General features: G+C 37.2%; 1 protein-coding gene across 1 annotated transcript in view; it reads left to right on the top strand.

Annotated features, from left to right (window-relative positions):
• The window catches only part of ANOS1 (anosmin 1), a 131031-nt gene that overhangs the window by 99455 nt on the left and 13088 nt on the right, over positions 1-18488 (top strand). Inside the window, exon 9 of the mRNA XM_038130968.1 lies at positions 2776-2925. Coding sequence (XP_037986896.1) covers positions 2776-2925 — 150 coding nt within the window. The remainder of the gene's footprint in view (positions 1-2775; positions 2926-18488) is intronic.

The raw sequence follows: 18488 nt of genomic DNA, 5'->3' as shown, positions 1-18488 counted from the left end.
CATTAGGTCAGACCACCACAATCTTTAAACATGATATTAAATAAAGACTTTCCATATAACAAAAGCCTTCTAAACTGAAGGTGAGTTATTAGATATGAGCATGTCATTTTTTGTACCGTTTCATATTTCCTGTGAGAAATCCTTTCACTGGTAGGTCTGTATTAGCTCTCCCTGGCCTCGCTAACATTCTGACTCTCTTGGTCTATATCACCTCTGGGTTTATGTTGGGAGAAAATCTTTCTTTCAGTTTTCCTTCTTCAAAACGTTGGGTTTTTCAGGATCAGATGCAGGTCACATCTGAGTTATTACTTATAAATTCCCCACCAAATGGAGTTCATTTGTGCTATAGCTCACATGTGACTCCACTGCTTCATCGTTTTCTGTCCACTGCAGTGGAACCTCTTTCCTTTCGTTGTCACAACTAAATTTAAATTCCTTCCACAATTTTGCTTGGATACCCTGCCCTCTCCATGGTTTTTTTCTTCAGAAAATGGGCCATCAGCAGTTTTTGTGAAAATCTGCTACCTACTTATGTCTAATTAGTACAGACTTTCTAATGCCTTGTGCTTTATTTTGCTTTAATAGGGTGACCTTTTCGTACTAAAGGGTTCATTAATTGTTGTATTATATTTTAAACTAGAGTAAAACTGCATTGAGAACAATATCTTTTTGATCTTGTTTACTTCAAGAATTTTGACTGTTCAAATTATGAACATCCATTTATTTAATGAGCAGTATTTTCTTTTTAACTGCAAATCAGTACCTGTACCAATTAAAACACATATTTGTTTTAGAGTATTTCAGTAATAAGTTTATAGAAAAATTTGAGCATCCCTTCTCTTAAAGCCATGAGGTAAAGGAGTCAAGATTCTTTGAACCTAAATCACTCACTTTAATTGATAGAGCACTCTATCAATGAGAGATGTATTTAGGCCTTTTTGGACATTTTTTTTAAATGGCTCGATTATATTTTACATAGAAAAGCAAGTAAAAACTACTCCTGGAGGAGATGCAAACTCATTTTCTATATCTCACTCAGGTACAGAGCCAGTCCTGCTTGATGTAATTTTGAGAATCAAAAGCTCAGAAGAAGACGGAGAAGTATGAAAAAGACACAAAAAAAATTGCCTGAATTATTATCTAGGACATGACATCTTTGGCTTGTCTTTATTTTGGGACTTCCATGGACTTTGGGAAATAATTCCAGAAGCAACATGACAATTTTGCTGAAGTCCCACTGTCAGATACTCAGCTCTGTGTGGAATTCAGCTCTGTTTTTTAGGTGTCTGGTCCTATTGTCAGAACAGAGATAGCCCATACCCCTCTGAAGTAATTTAGTCCTACACATTTCTGTGAGCTTTGACCTCAGCCCTCTGGCATTACATTTCCCCACACTCAGAAAGGCATTGCCTCACTATATTTGTGTGTTTCACTTCTGGGAAATGTAGCAAGAGTCTTTCTTGATCTTTATATAGAAATATTCTAAATTGATGTCCTGGTTTTCGTGGAAGTGGAGCAGACAGAGAAAAGCAAAGCAGAGATTTAATAAAATTAAAATAATTTAAATTGAGGAATACCTAATAGATTTTAGTTTGTACTTCTCTCTATAACTTTTTAATTTTCATTTGGGTAGTAGTAACTTTATGGTTACCTTAAGAAAGAATTTAGTTAAGTTTGGTAGTTTAATTTAAAACAAATAAACAAAATGAAAAATCATATCAGATTCAGCAAAGGGCTGAGAAAATAAAACTTGGCCATAAAGCAAGTCAGTTTTCATTGAAGCTGCATATTAGGCAAAATGTTCAAGTTTATATATTACTCCTGACAATTATTGAAACCTGAATCTTTCCCTCTTTCTCTCAGGTATGTAGTTAATAATTTGCCACTTCCTTATTATTGGACTCTTTAGATTTAATATAGGTGTAATATTGAATTAAATACAGCTCTTTTTCGTGGTTATAATCTGATCTTCCTAATTAGATCAGATACATTTGCAAGTGTGCAATGAGAAGTGCAGTTTGAATGAACATTTCTTTCAACTGAAAATATCTATAAGTACTGTCAACCCTGCTAAATGATGATAAATTTTTACCAAACAAAATGCTTGATGAAGGACATCCAATTGCAATTGCTTGTGGGAAGCAAGGCATACAGCACCAAGGGAATTGCTGAAAGAAAATTCTGCTCTTGCAATGTTTTCCTAAGCCTTCACCATTCACTGTTGGGAACAGGAAAGTGGGCAAGACAGATCTTTAATCTGACCACAGTGTTCATATATAGCATACCAGAGGACTATATTTACTTTGATGTAGTAACCACATGTGGCACTCTGTGGGTTACATTCAACACTGTCCTTGGATTTTGTGCATGTTCAAACACTGCAGAAATATAAAGACTGTGAAGTATTAGAGGGAACTACTGGTAGATACTGTGCCTGTTCAAAAAATCATTGTGTTAACATTTCTTGTTCTTGGGGATATAAATGCAGTCCATTTCCTTATTACTCTTCAGAAAATTTACAGAGCATTTCCCTGTGAAAACATATTTATTTTTTTGGTTACTTTCTAAATTTGATTGAATTTCAAATGAGTGATTTATCAACCATTATGGACAGTTAATTCTTTATATTTATTTCATTTAGGTAAGAAATGGAAATAAGATCATTTGGAATAAAGATACTATTGTACTATTTTCTGAATTACACTGAATTTAGCACAGCCATTTTACCTCACTGTAGTTAACTAAATAGTTTCCTGATTGTTCTGTGTGTTGCAGAGGAACGGACATCTGCTGGGAAACCACAGAACGGACTGGTAGATCCTTACCCAGCCTTTCAAAGAAGGAAAACCACTCGTTTTCTTAAAATTGGAACTCCCTTCTATCAGGACAATCAACTTCAGGTCAAAGTTTACTGGAAGAAGACAGGTTTGTCAAATTTTGCTTTACTATTTTCTCTAAGGGCGACTCTTCCCATCCATCTCAGAGTTGTAGAACATTAACACAATATTATAAGTAATTAATAGTTGAATTCTACACCCATCTTTTCATCCCTTCATCTTCACATTGGGGGGAAACATTGTCTCTCCTCTTTGTGTTATTTCTGTGTCCTACAAGAGGAAATTTCATGAGTCAGCTATCCAAAAATTATAGTCAGTCATGTTGGGACACTGAATCTTCACAGAGTTGAGACAATTTGTATTTTGGTAGGAATTACCTCTGTAAAGTTTTAAATAGCAGAATTTGGCATTACCCACAAAGGTTCTGAGGAACATGTGAATGTTTAGCTTTATGCCAAACTTTATCAGTCGCCTTGATTTAGAAGAGAATGGATATTTGGTCACAACCAGAAAACATTTTGAAGTTAGTTTTCTTCTAGGCTGCATCCTTCTGGTTTTCAGATAAGTTTTAACAACAATTTTAGTTGTTAAAATTGGTTTAGTCCTCCAGTCAAAAGGAACATGACATAAATTTAAAGTGTCTATTCATATTCAGAAATCAAAAAAGGGATTTTCCTTTCTTGTTGTCTAAGAGCATGGAGGTTGCTCCAATTTAACCATAACAGGTTAATATGCTGTTATTTCAAAGTGTGCTCACACTGTTCATTTTTTAACTTGGATCAATCTACATGTGTATCAATACCACTAAATTAAATCTATTCAATTCTTGTGCTTGAAATCAGGGGCTACAAAGTGGATAGTCATGTTTTCATCTTGAATTTTTCAAAGAATTTCAGAAATATTTAAGTACTTTTGGGTTTAGATGTGTGTGACAACACCTTGAAAGAGGACAGGCTATATAAATGTTCAATTATGCCATGTAACATGGGAATATGTCACACTGGATATTGTGGATTGTGAGAGGTGTCCTTTGCTTCTTATCCTTTGCCTGCCTTTTTAAATGATTACCTTCCAGGCCCTGCTATGCCAATTACTTTCAAATCCATCCTTATTTCTCCCTAAAGCCTGCAAGCTTTGGTTCAGCTGAGTACGTGAACATTTTGAATATTTGTCCCTGTCTTGGCTATGCAAGCCATAGCTTTTTTTTTTCTTCCTTTTTTTTTCTTCCTTTCCTCATTATATTTCAATTTTGGGTTGCTTCATGGAAAGCTGGAACAATTTAAAGTTTAAATAAAAGTTGAGGCCATTTTAATCGGGAATGTTCAGTTTACAAAAAAAAAATGTGTTTTTTGTTATCCAAAGTGAGATTTATATATTCTGAGCTTTGTCAGGACTGATCGCCCTAAACTTTAGCCTCTGCAAGTGAGATGTCAGCTCATTGTCCAAGCTTCTTTTATTGTTAGAACAGAAAAGCAGGTGACTTCTGTAGCACTTCATCCCCCACAGCAGCAGAATTGCTCTCTGGAGATGCCTCTCTTCTTTACTGAGAACAGAGGGGAGCCTAGACAGCTCATTTATAGAAAGCTTAGAGATGCCTAATGTCTCTCTGTGAGCTGAGGTTCTATTCTTGGCAGTCTGTGTTGAAAAAAATGAGGGACAGGATTCAAAGATGAGGAGACAATGATGGCTCCCACAGGCGTCAGACAGGGTTGTGCAACTCACAGTCTGCAGATTCAGCCCAGTGGAACAATCAATCCTGCTGCAGCTGTTCTCCTGCCAGCCTGCTGCCAGAAGAAAGAACATGTGTCCTGTGACCAAAATGCCAGCACCCCTACTGACATTCACCTTGTGAATAGTTTGCCAAAGTTAATTATACTTAATGGAGGGAAAATCCTGAGCAGAACAGCAATATTCTTGTTCCAACACGGAATCTTGAACTAGGTGTCCACTATTTACAGTGGTATTATAAAATAGTTATTGAACTTAGAGGCACTGCACCATAGAAACCTAAATGTTTCCATCTAAATCTGGAGCAGAATCTCACTGTCTGCTACATACCTGGAGGTAATATTTGTATTAAAGGCTATAAATGTCTAAAAAAGGAATAAGGCAGTCAGCATCCTTATTGTGACTCATAGTTTGGAAATAAGAGGATTTCAAAGTGGTGTAATTTTCAGAATTGGAGAATGTCAAAGACAGCTATCTCACAGACCTGTCAAAAATGACATGGATTTTCATACTGTCACTTTGTGCCAGGGGTGTACTAGCTGAGTTGCTGAGTTTCTGAGTGCACAGCTGACTCATCCTGTGTGGAGCTGTGTGCATCCAGTGACATAAGGGGGCACCCAGAATCCCATTTTGGCCCTGGGCAAGTTCTGTGAGGCACTCTGGGGTGTTTAGGTACATGCCCCAGCCATGCAGTGGAAGATGCCTTCCTTCTTCCTGCAGAACAAGCAGTGATAGCAAAGGTGTGTGAAGAGAGGCAGAGTATGGCAGTTCATCACTCTTACCTTCCTTTTTTTTTTCTTTTTTGAAAAGAAAATATCAGTATTCTGAGTGACAGCGCATGCAGTAACTCAGCAGGAACCATTGCCTTGTGTGGAGCTGAAATACAGGAGCCAGCAGCTTTTATAAGCTCTTGCAAGGGTTTGGAGATTATGTAGTGCATGGATGAGGTACTGTAAATTTGCTAGTAACAATTTACTGCAGAGCAGATCTGTGTGACTGTGCAAGGAACACAGCAGGAAAATCACATTGTCTTCATGAAAAACAGCAGTTACTGAGACAGCTGTGCTGGGAACTGAACCCACACATCTTTCACCTTTATGAACTGCCCTAGATTGTGTTTAGGGAGTTGTAGGAGGTAGTAGAGTGCAGCAACTATAATAGGAAATACTGAGAGAGACCTTACCTGAGCCTGTTCACTGGCATGGCATCTATTTTTATTGCAGGTAGGTAATTAGAGTTCGAATAGTTCCTGACAAAAAAATTGACCTGTTTGTCTCCTACATAGTGGGTGAACACAGAAGTCTCGGTTGTTTGCACTAATGTTTTCATTTTTATGTAGTTTGCTACTAAAAATCAACACTTTTTTTTGGTGGAGAAACACAGACATTCTGTAGTCCTAAATTAGAATGTATAACTTTACAACAGAAAAAATAAGAGGCCAGCATGAAACCGTGTGAAATAAGTAGGTTAATAAGTGTAAGAGTTACCATGATAAAAATAATTCAAGAAATAAATGTCTCAAGCTTAAATGTGTTGGGCATTTGTAAAATGATGAAATGTCAGTTGGTTGTGGTATTATTTGCTTTGTCTTCTATGGTTTTCAAGTATTTTTGGACTTCTAGGTTTAGACTTCATGACATGAACAGGAGATGGTTGCAGAGAAAAGAAAAAAAATCTTATTTAGATTTTGGATGGGTTTTTTTTAATATGAAGATTTAAACCAGTATGTTATCACAGAATTACAGAATGGCTGGGTTTGGAAGGGACCTCTGGAGATGATCTAGTCCAACCTCTCTGCTAAAGCAGGTTCACTTGGAGTAGATTGCACAGGATCACGTCCAGGCAGGTTTCAAGTATCTCCAGAGAAAGAGACTCCACAACCCTTTTGGGCATCCTGTTACAGTATTTTGTCACCGTCACTTAGATGAACTTTTCTCTGTTTCAGTTTTTGCACATTGTCCCTTGCCTGCCACTGGACACAGCTGAAAAGACTGTGGCCCCATCTTCTTGATACCCATCCTTAAGACATTTGTAAGCATTGGTAAGATCCCCTCTCAGTCTCTCTTCTCTAGGCTGAATGGGTCCAGCTACCTCAGCCTTTCTTCATAAAAGGCTCCAGTTCCTTAATCATCTTTGTTGGCCTCCATTGGACCAGCTCCAGGAGCTCCATATCTCTCCTGTGCTGAGGAGCCCAGAACTGGACACAGCACTCCAGATGTGGCCTCACCAGGGCTGAGCAGAGGGGCAGGATCACCTCCCTGCTGGCAGTGCTCTCCCTAATGCCCCCCAGGATCCCATTGGCCTTCTTGGCCCCCAGGACACACTGCTGGCTCATGGACAGATGGTTGTCCACCAGCACACCCAGGTCCTTCTCCACAGAGCTGCCTTCCAACATATCAGCTCCCAGCCTGCACAGCCCTGGCAGAGAGGGTTGCTGTTCCCCAGGCATAGAACCTGCCTTTGCTGAAATCTGCAGAACTTTGTTCAACCCTACAGTTGCCCTTGTTATGTTAAAATAATTTCTTTTAGCTTTAATGAAAACTTCGATAGCTGCTATAACAGCAGTCTTTCTCTTAGTGAGAACAGAGTTATTACTTTTCTATATTAATAACTGCTCAGTTTTTTATTGTATTTCCTAATTCAGTAGTCGTACCATTCTGTGCAGACCAGAGGTTTTTAAATTTTTTTAAAAATTTCCTCCTAAACTAAGATGGCTCTCTAGAAGAGTTTTTTTACTGTGTCCCAACACTGTGGCCTCACAGGATACCACAGATTACAGAAACAGAAGGAAAGACCTGTGTAGATTGCTTATATCATTTAAAGAAACACAAACATGCTCCTAAGGTTGCTTTAGATTATTTCTTTATTTTCGTTGGTCCCATTTTAGCTGAGAAGCTATTTTGCTTTTGAATTTGAATTATTTTACTCAGTCTAAGGAACTAAATAAAGGTCAGAGTCATAGAAGAATTTAAATGGGCAGAGGGACTTCTGGAGGTCAGCTGGTCCAACCATCTGCTCAAAGTTGAACTAACTGTGAAGTTTAAACAAGTTATTCAGTTGTGTCTGTAAGGCCCTCTAACATATATTGTCGCTGTTTTTTCAATTTATCCTCCATCAATACAAGCCTGCAGAGGCCATCTAAGTTTATTGCAATGTGCCTTAGGATTTACAGAAGGTTTGGGGATGTCTCTTGGCTATTCAAAGGTAGTTCCTCAGTTCCTCCATGACTGAAGATGTACTCCTCAGTGAACTTTGCAGTTGAGCCTCTGGGAAGGCAGTGAAAAGAACACAGTGATGACATCAGGGCTGAAGCTCTTGGTTTTATATCATCCTTCTGAACAGAATTCGTCAGACCTCTGTCCTGTGCAACAACTGCACCAGAGGGGGTGTTGCAAACTATTATTAAACTAAACTATTGCTGAGTTTGTTATACAGCAAAGGAGTGACTGCATATCAGTACTCAGAAACTGAACACAGTGTTTGAATGAAAGTCTGAGTAAGGGGATGGATTTCCATAGATATGCATCATAATGTGCCACAATTTGGTAAGCAGGAAAGACTTATCTGGGCCTGTTCTGCAAGTGTCATTTCTTAAGTCCATTTAACTTTAGTAAGCATAAGGCGTGAATGGAATGTAGAATCTGGACTTTACATTAAAATAGAGCTCTTTCTGAAATAATCTTTCAGTTTACATGCTTTGCTATGATGACAATAATCACTTCAGGATGTATGCTAGCGAAAATACCTCCACACTTCAAGCAGTACAAGGTACTTAGCAAATGCACATGATGTTGCTAGACAGAGTCATCCAAAAGCATGTTGCATATGAATACAATAGCTTCTTTCTGAAGGAAAAAAATGTCTTTTCCTTGCTGCCTTTCACTTAGGCCTGGGATTAGAGAAACAGTACATTCCTTAAGCAGCATGAATTCCCCTTTTGTAAATGAAAAGTAGAATGTGTTCCATGGCCAGATATTTTGGCCATCTTGATGTGTGAAATTAGAAATCGCCAAGTAGTGGAATCAAATTAAACAAATCACTTTTAACTCCCTGGAGCTGAGGTCATGGAGTACCATCTGTTACCAAAAATGGATGCACTCTGAAACCCCTATTTAAAGGGATTAGATACTGGGGATGATTTAGAACCTCAGAATATTGTGCAGTAATCAAGACTGAAAGTGTGAAAATAAAAAATGCTGAAGTTTTCTCCATTTTTCTGTGGTTGGGCAACTCGAGAGCTGAGTATTGGACTTAGCTGAAAATCCTCCAAGCTGCTGCAAATCTGTGTATGAAAATAAAATTTTGCCCAGACAGAAGGAAAAAAAATCCCACCTTTTATGAACTCTCTGCATCAATTTTCATCACTTGTTGAAATAATTATAATGCACTAAAATACCAGAATGTAATTTCTTTCCAAAGCGCTTGTCACAACAATATTTTCTAAGTCATTACTCTGCCTTCACTACCATTTTCTCAGTGCCTGCTATTTGAGTGTAATAAAACTCTCCTTGCTCAGGTAAAGCTTTAGCTTCCTTTTCTTTGAATTAAGTCTATGTGCATTTACTTCCCCTTGTTTAAATTAAACATTTTAAGTACTTCTAGATATTCAAAATCAATATATCTGCCTCTTGGTTTTGCTTAAAAAGACAAATATTTAAAATGCATTAAGTCTTGGCTTCAGGCTTCTTTCTTTGTGTTTCTGTAAATGCTAAAGCAGAAGAAAAAAGAATACTTAAGGCAGGAAGAGGCAGAAAATCTACCTTTGTCTGATAAATCAGCCAAACAAGAATAATGAATTAAATTACAGAGAAGCATAAAATGCAAGGCATGGCAAAGCAAATAGAGAACTGACACAAATGCTTTTAAACCCAGATCTTAGGAAAACAAAATTAACTTTCACTTAGTTCAGGGACATTAATGAAGTGACTGTGTGTGCTGACTCTTTGTTTGTAATAAGGTATTTCATGTGGCAGGTTTTGAAGTGAAAGCTTTCTCATTGATAACACATGTCAAATGGTCCTTTCTCATGGCAGTAGAGCCATTGAAGGTAAAGAAATCCTACAGTGGCAGTTGGAGTTTCCAGCTCCTACTGTAAAGAATTCTGCAGTACTTGCTTAACACTAAAGCATTATTTAGTTTGGTACTAGCTGTTGCATCGGGCAGATTAGTGTTTGAGCAGCTGGCCATATTCTATTATTAATATTCAAGCAGTAAAATACTTGTACTTTAAGATATCACTATGGTCCAGATGGTTCTTTCAACAAAATGACCTGACTGTTAATTATGGTGAAGTATAAACTAATCTATTGCCCTCAGACTCCAGGAGAATACAGGCACTTTGTCTCAGCAGTGGTTGATTGTGTGGGTATGCATAATGTATGTTAGTTCTTAGGGATTTAATTAGTAAAGCTGGCTCTAAGAACTGGACCCTTCAACTAGATCACCTCTTTAGAAATGCACTGGTAGATATTCCAGAATTTGCTTTTCCGTATGTGCTACTCCTGAGTCAGATGCCTGTATCTTATGGGCTTCCACAGCATTGAGCCTGGGGAGATAGGTAGTGCTGTAAGCTTTAATTATTATGGGAAATTATTATGGAGTTAAAAGAATATCCTGTCAGAAGTATCTGTGTGGTCCCTACCCCTCCCTAACTTTGTCTTTATCCTTTACTTTGTCTTAATGTAGTTTCAGGAAAAAATCTCTTTGCCTTTTTTAAAAGGATGTGAAGGGTAGCATCTGACCATCTCCAGTTCTGCTTGCTTTACTTTATGAAGTGCATATAGGACCCTGGTTTCTGTCCAAATGTGAAATACTTACAATACTTAAAATGTTACTGGTGGGAATAATGAAAAACATCAACCACAAATAATAGAATTTGGTAGAGAAGATGGTTTTCAACTTCTCAAATAGTCTGCATTTGATTACTGGGGCCAGTTAAAAAGTTTTAAAATTACATTTACAATGATGCCAACCTCAGTGGCATCTCCCCTGAAAATGGAACAGCGTTGGAAAGTCTTTTCAAAGGCACAGTTCAGTGCATTTCTTCATGATTGCACAGGCAGAACAGAAAACCATTACTTGTTGCCTTGCACTTGCTTCCAAACCTCCATACCTTTCAGGGTAGGTGGTTAAAGCTCTTGGTATGACAGATTTAGAGGCAAGTTTGTCCAACTACTAGTCTCAAGAATGTAATTGGAATTGATTCAAAGTCTGCCAGGAAATCAAATAATCACAAGTCAAATCAGAACTACCCACTGTGTTCCCAGAGCACAGACAGCACAGAACACTGATTTTACTTAACAGGCACCTGCTGATGTTTGCTGAAAGCTGTACTGGGCTGGTTTGTACATTTGTACACTTTGTACATTTATTGTTTAATTTAAAATTTATGTAGTGATGGCTGCACACAAGTCCTCAGTATGACCTGAATCATACTCCAGAACATCTTTAGTCATCGTGAAAGTGCTTTAAATTTGACTTAATTTATGCATTTAAAAGAAGACTTTTTATTCTTAAATTTAGTAACTGCTGATGGAAATTTAAGCCTGATTTCTTTTGAACTTACACTAAAAGTTTAAATAGAAATGTAATTTCAAATTACCTGGTCCATGAGTTCAATCCAAAGATAGACCATAATTAGCTGGAATGCATACCTGCAGTTGGATTGCAGATACACTTTCAATATTCCATTGCAAAATCATTTATCAAGACTTAATCCACTTGAAAGCACTGAAGAAATTAATTGGCCAACTAATTAATAAACTCTTATAGATATATATGTGTATATATATATGCATACATATATAGTATCGCTAAACTTGGCAATGGCAATGTCTGATGTAAGGCAGTCTTGATAACTGAGGGGTAAAATGGTAAGCTTTTTACCATCCAAATATGGAATCACAGAATATTCTGGGTTAGAAGGATTCCAGAAGGATTATTGAGTCCAACTCTTGAGTGGATGCCCTCATGGGGGTCAAACCCACAACCTTGGCACTGTTAGCACCATGCTCTGACCAGCTGAGCTCTTCCTTTCCTTTCCCCAAACTGTATCACTAGGTCAGATTAAGTCAAGGCTCTGTCTCACAGGCTTACACTCTCATACCTGAAGCAATCCTACCATTCCTACTGTGAGTAAAAGGTACTGAGGTTCAGCAGTTTACAGGATGCTTCTCATGAGCTATGGGCTAATGTCTGCTCATGAGTGCTCTCTTAGTCTGCCTAAGTTCTGGATAAAGCATTGATCTTATGATCCAGGGGAGGTTAACCTGTCAGCAGGGAGTCATCATGCTTATGGTGAAGGTGGTTTAAACTAATGAGTGTCCTCTTGTAAACTGGGTCAATTTTCCTCCATGTGCATCTTTTAAATCTGTATTTTTAATTAGCTGGTTTATAAGGTGGCCATAAAACCAGCTGCATAAACACTACAAACAGGGGAAGGAAACTGGACTATTTGAAGGAATAGCTAGAGTTGGAGGGAAAGAGACCAAATAAAGGGTTTCTGAATCTGAAATTATAATCTGATTTTTAAGATGACCCATATATGCAGCTGATGATGATAATGAGTTGTTAGTATGAGTTTCTTTTGCTCCTGTGACCATAAACTGGATGCAGAAATACCCATAGTAGTCTAGACCAAAGATCCTACCAAACAGGTGTTTTGTCCTCAGCAGTGGCCAAAAGCAAATCCAAAGGAACATAGGAATAGGGTAAAAGTGTAACCGTATTTCTGCATATTATTGTCCCAGCTTCAGACAACTGCTAGTTAGTCAAAATTCCTTAGCCCAGTGTGGTTTCACTGTATTTATTCACTTCTCATGCATTTATCTTCACAATATTATCCAGTGTCCTATGAGGGTCACCAAGTTTCAGGGTGTCTGAAACATCCTGAGCGATGGAGTTCCAGAGTTTTAAGTGCTCGTTCTATGTAGAACCACTTTTCTTTTTGTCTTGAAGCCAATTCTTCCACATTTATATGAATCCTAAGTCTTGCTCTGTTTACCTTGTCTGTATGCACATGATTTTATAGCTATTTAATCTGGTTTTGCTCTGTTCTATTTCTTGTAGACAGGTCAATCTGATTTAGAAACTGCAGATTAATGCTGTAAATTTTTTGAATACCAGTTCAGCAAAGCAACATCCTGGTATGTTGTTCTGTAATGCATATCAGGAAAGTGCAGTTTTGGAACTCCATGGATCACTGCATGCAAACCTACCCATGTATGGCTTTTGCATGAGGTCTGAGAGAGAAGGAAGTAGCTGCCTCTCTTCCCACTGTGGAATTAGGGGCAAGATGAGTCTGTACGTTGACTCTGGAATTGGGAGAGATTCCAAGATTACTTACCCTCAATATAGTGAATTTACCCTCATGGTCTGCTTGTCTAAATTATTGTCCACATTTTTCAAAGTTACACAGAAGGCTAAAGTTAATGGTAGAGTACCTGGTGACATTTTCAGTGTATGTATAACCTTGGTGAGCCTTGGACTTGTTTGTTTGGGTTTTTTCTTTTCCATTAAATTCAGGTCTGGGATGCTTAGCTAGCTTTGAAAATCTAGCTGAGAGGGAATAATGTAGAAAGTCTCTATTCAGGCTACAAGCAGCTATTGTGAGACTTGGAGCTTACAAGAGGCAAATTTCCTTGTAATGGAAAACCAGAATGAGATACTGTTGAACTCACTTTGTATAGGATGTTGTGTGTGGGAAAATAAGTAAGGGTAAGAGGTAATCCGGCTTAGAGATGATCCCAGGCTTAAATCCTTCAATATAAACATCTTCAAACCTTGAGGCTTCCTAGGTCTAGATATGGACAAAAATACTGTGTCTCAGGCCTGTCTTTAAATTACACAGTAATTGTTAATATCATTTTTGGAAAGGCTGACTGTTCTATTATACAAAGAATGTGTTCTATAGAAAGAAAGTTTGTTTTAAATGGCATAACATGCGAAACAAAATCTTTGTAATTTAATCGAAACTGCTTATTTTCCATGTAAGAGCAGGGAACAGTATAGTTTGTCTTGCTAAGAATTGTTTGTTGAGTGAAGTTTAAATGTCAGCTGAAGGTTTTGGTGTTATTTTTGAACATACTGCTTGAATAGGTGATTATTGAAAAGCTTTTTTTCTCAAGAGGTGTCACAAGTACTGTGAATTTCATAACCAAACAAAACTTCGGATTTTTTTTTTTTACACCATCGGGTGAATCAATGCAGAGGAAGCAAAAGACACAGAGCTGTTATGATTTAATTTTTTTCAAGAGAACTTGCCTAAATCGCCTGTGACAAAACAAGTGGTTTTTACAAGAAAAAGGGGAGTGCAGAGAGACTTGCAATGCATTAGCACATCAATGCAGCATTTTAACATTAGTTGGAGGTAAATTGTTTGCCTCATTTTGCATTTGCTAAACTACCATGAGTAAAATAGTACTTCATATTATATTATTTCTTCTTGTCCTATCATTAGATTCAGATTGCAAATGTTGGACACCATGAGTCAGAATAATACAATGGTTCATCAACTAGTATATGAAGAAATGAATAAGTGTTATGATCTAGTACTGACTGAGATCATATTTTGCTTCTCTGCAGTACACTGAAGTGTCCCTTCCTAAACTGGTCTTCCATCATGCTGTTATGTAAATGTAAAAAATTCAATGTGAATCACTTCACACTAATCATGTCTTCAAAACTGAAGGAACTAGTAGTAGTAAATAACACTGTTCATTTGTTCACTTGGATTTTGTCCATATTTCAGCCTTCCCTGCATATTTTTCAGGACCTCTCCAGCAACTGAATTTCATCGGAAAAATCATTGATGGAAAACTTCATATATTAGATATCTGTGTAGACATGTAAAACAATATTTGTCCAATAAATAGATGAACATGAGCCTGAGAGAGCAGCAGACACTTCATCACATTCTATCTCAAATATTTCCTTTCTAGTTTGTGGTGTGGGAATGCAGGCAAATGCTGCTGCAGGGCAGACACTGCTGCTCATCCTTCTGCGGGAGTGGTGGGTTGAAATAAGTGCTGGGTTGTAATAGATGCCCATCTGCAAAGAGGGTTATGTACTGGGAGGAGAAAGAGCAGGAACATTTCTTCACTGAGCCTTTTACTTGTACAAATCTTTGAGCACTTCAGAGTTGATAATATCTTTTGCTTTATGCAAGGCATCATTAATTTCACTATTTACCATTGCTGCAGCTTTGCCATGCAATACAGTGAGGTAAAGATTTTTTCCCAGATGGTATGCTGATGCAGGATTTATATACCTCTGAAAAATCATACTATGAGTTTACAGTAGAATCAATTAATCAAGCTTATAGATACTGAGACATGTACTTCATGTGCCCTGAGCAGATTCTGCCCTGTGTCGTGATATTAAAAACAAAATATTTTCCCCTTGCTCTAGCCTATTTTTAGAGCAGTAATGCTGCAGGATACATGATCCGGAAAGGAAATTACTTAATTTTTTTTATATTTCCTTCTTCCTATTAGTCTAAGACCATCAAAGACATGTTCAAGACCTTCTTTTAACTATAGTTTTGATGGTCATTAGTGTCTTGATCATGCTAGGTTCTAAAGTTTCTGGCCTGATGCTTTAGCTACCCTTAACCATTGAAGTTAACACAACTGTTCATATGCCTAAGTGCTTTGCTGGATATTGGCCCGTGTGCTCAGAAGCTGGTAAGAACAATCCCGCCAGTATGCAAAGAAAAACAAAAAACACGTGGCCAGTCACAAAAAATCATTGTGGTTTGCTAGATGAAATATAAAATAACAAAATATAATGAAGTTTTAGCTGCACGCAGAACAAATTTCTTCAATAATTTTCTTACGGAATAGTTTCAGAGATATTTCATCCTCTTTATGGCATTCTGTTTGAAGAAATTTTAGCTTTGAATGAAGACAACAGGTTTACATATGGCTCATTATCTTCCAAGCTTTGATAACAACTCCTTTTGACATACAGTTAGCATATTAATTATGTGTATATATTTTGGAGGGAGTCAGTTTGTTGGGGTATTGTGACAAAAAATACAGAACATTGTTTCTTTTTTTACTGAAATACTTATTTCAAAGCTGCTAGTTATTTGTATTAAATTACTAATTTTATGCTAGCAGGTAAAGGTTTTAATATGTCTTATTTTATAATATTTGCTTTTATTCCGTATTTTATTCTAATAGGAAAATCTATCAGACACTGCATGTTAATTACTTTCAATCCTGTCATGATGCAGCAATTGACTCGATGTTACCATGTTTATTGATGCCAGACATTTTTATTGTAATTAAACAATTTGAGCTGCTGTTGCTGCACAGTTCTGCTGTGAACCCTTGTTTTCCAGCAAATCCCATTTGATTTTCCTTCTAAATAAGTTTTTGTTATTTGGTTGCCTGCATAATAGTGCTATCACAGCTGGTATTAATTGGCATTTTTGTACCAAGTAGTAGAGATCCACATCAGAATAACATGCAAGCGCTGAAATACTTTTACAACACACACTGTTATCATTTTCACCACTTGACAGGGGTGGGACAGAGATAAGGAGCCATGAAGTACTTTGCCTAAAGACCTCAAGCAAACCAGTGGCAGAACTCGCCCCAGCTCCCGAAACAGTCTGCTGCAATTTTCTTGCTGTGGATGACAGGATACAAAGAAATAAATACCTCTGTTTACCTGGCTTCCTGGGGTAGCTCCATATTGATGGTGGGCTGCGTGAGCAAACTTCACTGCTGATATGCCCCTGCCATGCCAGTTTCTCAGCTACAAAGCTTCAGTTCCTTATGAGAGTCAATTTGGCACCCTCCTGGAACAGTAACTGCAATATAAAGGAGAAAAAAGTATTTGAGGCAGAGAAAGTAGCAGTCTGCAGTAGCATGGTAAAATAAAGAAGCCGCACTAGATGAAATTATTCATACGGCTGGCAGCAATGTATTTGTATGAAACAGAAACACAGAAGAGGTTGAAAAAGATGAAAAAAAGGAAAGAAAAAAACCTTTAAAATGTAGTTTACTTTAAATAATTTGTAGAACCATTTAAACCAGAAGCTCCATTTAGGAAAAATTGCAGAATTACCTGAAATTTTGTTGGATTATTTTTCTGAATGATACTCAGAGCTTTAAATTCTATGGGGAGGTGATTTAGTATTCCTAGTAACTATTGTGCAGCCATGGCTTAGGCTATGTTGAGGTCTATCAATTTAAGATGCTTAAATTGTGCATATGAACCTGAAACTTTCCAAGTGGCAAACACATGTAGTTGGCATTGGCATTAGTAGAATTTTGAGCTGTTTTTACAGCTTGAAGATATAGAATAAATGCACATTTTCCATCCAGAAAAATCAAAAGTTTATTTATTTGTTTTTCTTAAAATTGAACTAAAGCGTTTAAATTGGGGAGGGGGAGCAAGCGCAAAAATCTGATGAAGATCATCTTTCTAAACACTATTGATAGAGAGCTTAGTGGAGATACTCATGTGAAAATAAAGGCAGTTTGGGGTAAATTTAAAAAAAGCCCGTGCTTTAAAGCATTCCCTGATCCATACATTTCTAATTAGAGATGCAAGATTTCTGTCCAACCAAGTTAGCTGCATGCCCTTGTTGAGCAAAAGAGCTAAGAGTCCATGGGATTTTAGGAACGTGATCATGTGGTGTCTGTACAGCCATTTTTCTTAAGTCTAGAAAGTCAATTTATACTAAGGAAAATCTACTATAAAAATCACAGTCAGAATAGTTAACATCAATCATTAGTTTAGTTGAAAGGATTAGTTATGTGCATTTGTCATACAAACCTTTACCTTGGGAATCTGGAGAGAGTTTCCATGTCAGTATCATTAAGAGATTTTTAAAGTAATTGTCCTGGATTGCCTTTTTTTTTTTTCCCCTCTTTATATAAATTTAAAATAAAGTAATTATTTGAATAAGCTGTCTGCTGTTTGGACTTAAGTGTCTATTTTATTGACTAATTTCACAATCTTAGAGCTGCTGAAATGAGTGCTAGTACTTCTTATGTCCTTCAGGTTCACTGTTTCTATACAAATATTTTGAATTCTGGGAAATATGAGTGCTTGCTGTTTGTGCAAGCATCAATATTTCTAATATCAAATGGTAGATATTCTAACCATGAGAACAATTAAGTTAAAAAGCTCTATAAAGACTCATAGTTGAAAATTTAGAATCAAGAAAACTCCAGATATTTAGAAGGAGAATGATACTTTGACATCTGAAATACCAGGGAAGCAGAATGAAGTAATCTGGCAATTTCTTGACAGTGGTTTGTACTTATTATAGCAGGAATGGCTGAGTTGTCTGATAAAACTCTTTAAAATCAGTCCCATTAGGTAATGAACATTCTGTTCATATTAACTACTCAAATGACTTTTTGGAAAAAGATGTGGCTGTGGGCTCAGTGTATGAACCTTAGCTGTGATTGATCCACAGCCCTTGGCTCTGGTGGCAGTGGCTGACATTCAGCTGGATGCAGCTTGAGCTCATCCATTACCTGTCCCTCAGTTTGCACTGGACAGCTAAACCCAAAGATCTAAGTAAAATTTATAGCAGTGATCTCACTAGGATAGTGTGCATTGCTGAAAGGAGGGCTGGGAGAAGCTTTTCTTTTGCGTGTGTGGTAAACACAAAATCAGCTGTATAATGATTTTATAAAGTTTATAAAACTTTAGTCATGATCTTTATGAGCAACTTTGTAAGACAAAGGCATATTTTCATCATTTTCTCAGCTTCTTGTTGATAGATAAGAAGACTTTTTAGATAATTTCATGCATTTTGTCTTTTGCTTTTAAAAATATTAAAGATAATTTCTTAAACAGTCTTGTCATTTCATGTGCATACTTCATGCATGCATATACATTTTGACTTTTTCGGGCTTCTAGCTTTATTTAATCACAAAATGTCCCACCTTTCCCTAT

Source organism: Motacilla alba, chromosome 1 (genome assembly GCF_015832195.1).
Source record: "Motacilla alba alba isolate MOTALB_02 chromosome 1, Motacilla_alba_V1.0_pri, whole genome shotgun sequence".
NCBI lineage: Eukaryota > Metazoa > Chordata > Aves > Passeriformes > Motacillidae > Motacilla > Motacilla alba.
The sequence above is the reverse complement of the archived record's forward strand: the minus strand, read 5'-3'. Positions and strand labels throughout refer to the sequence as shown.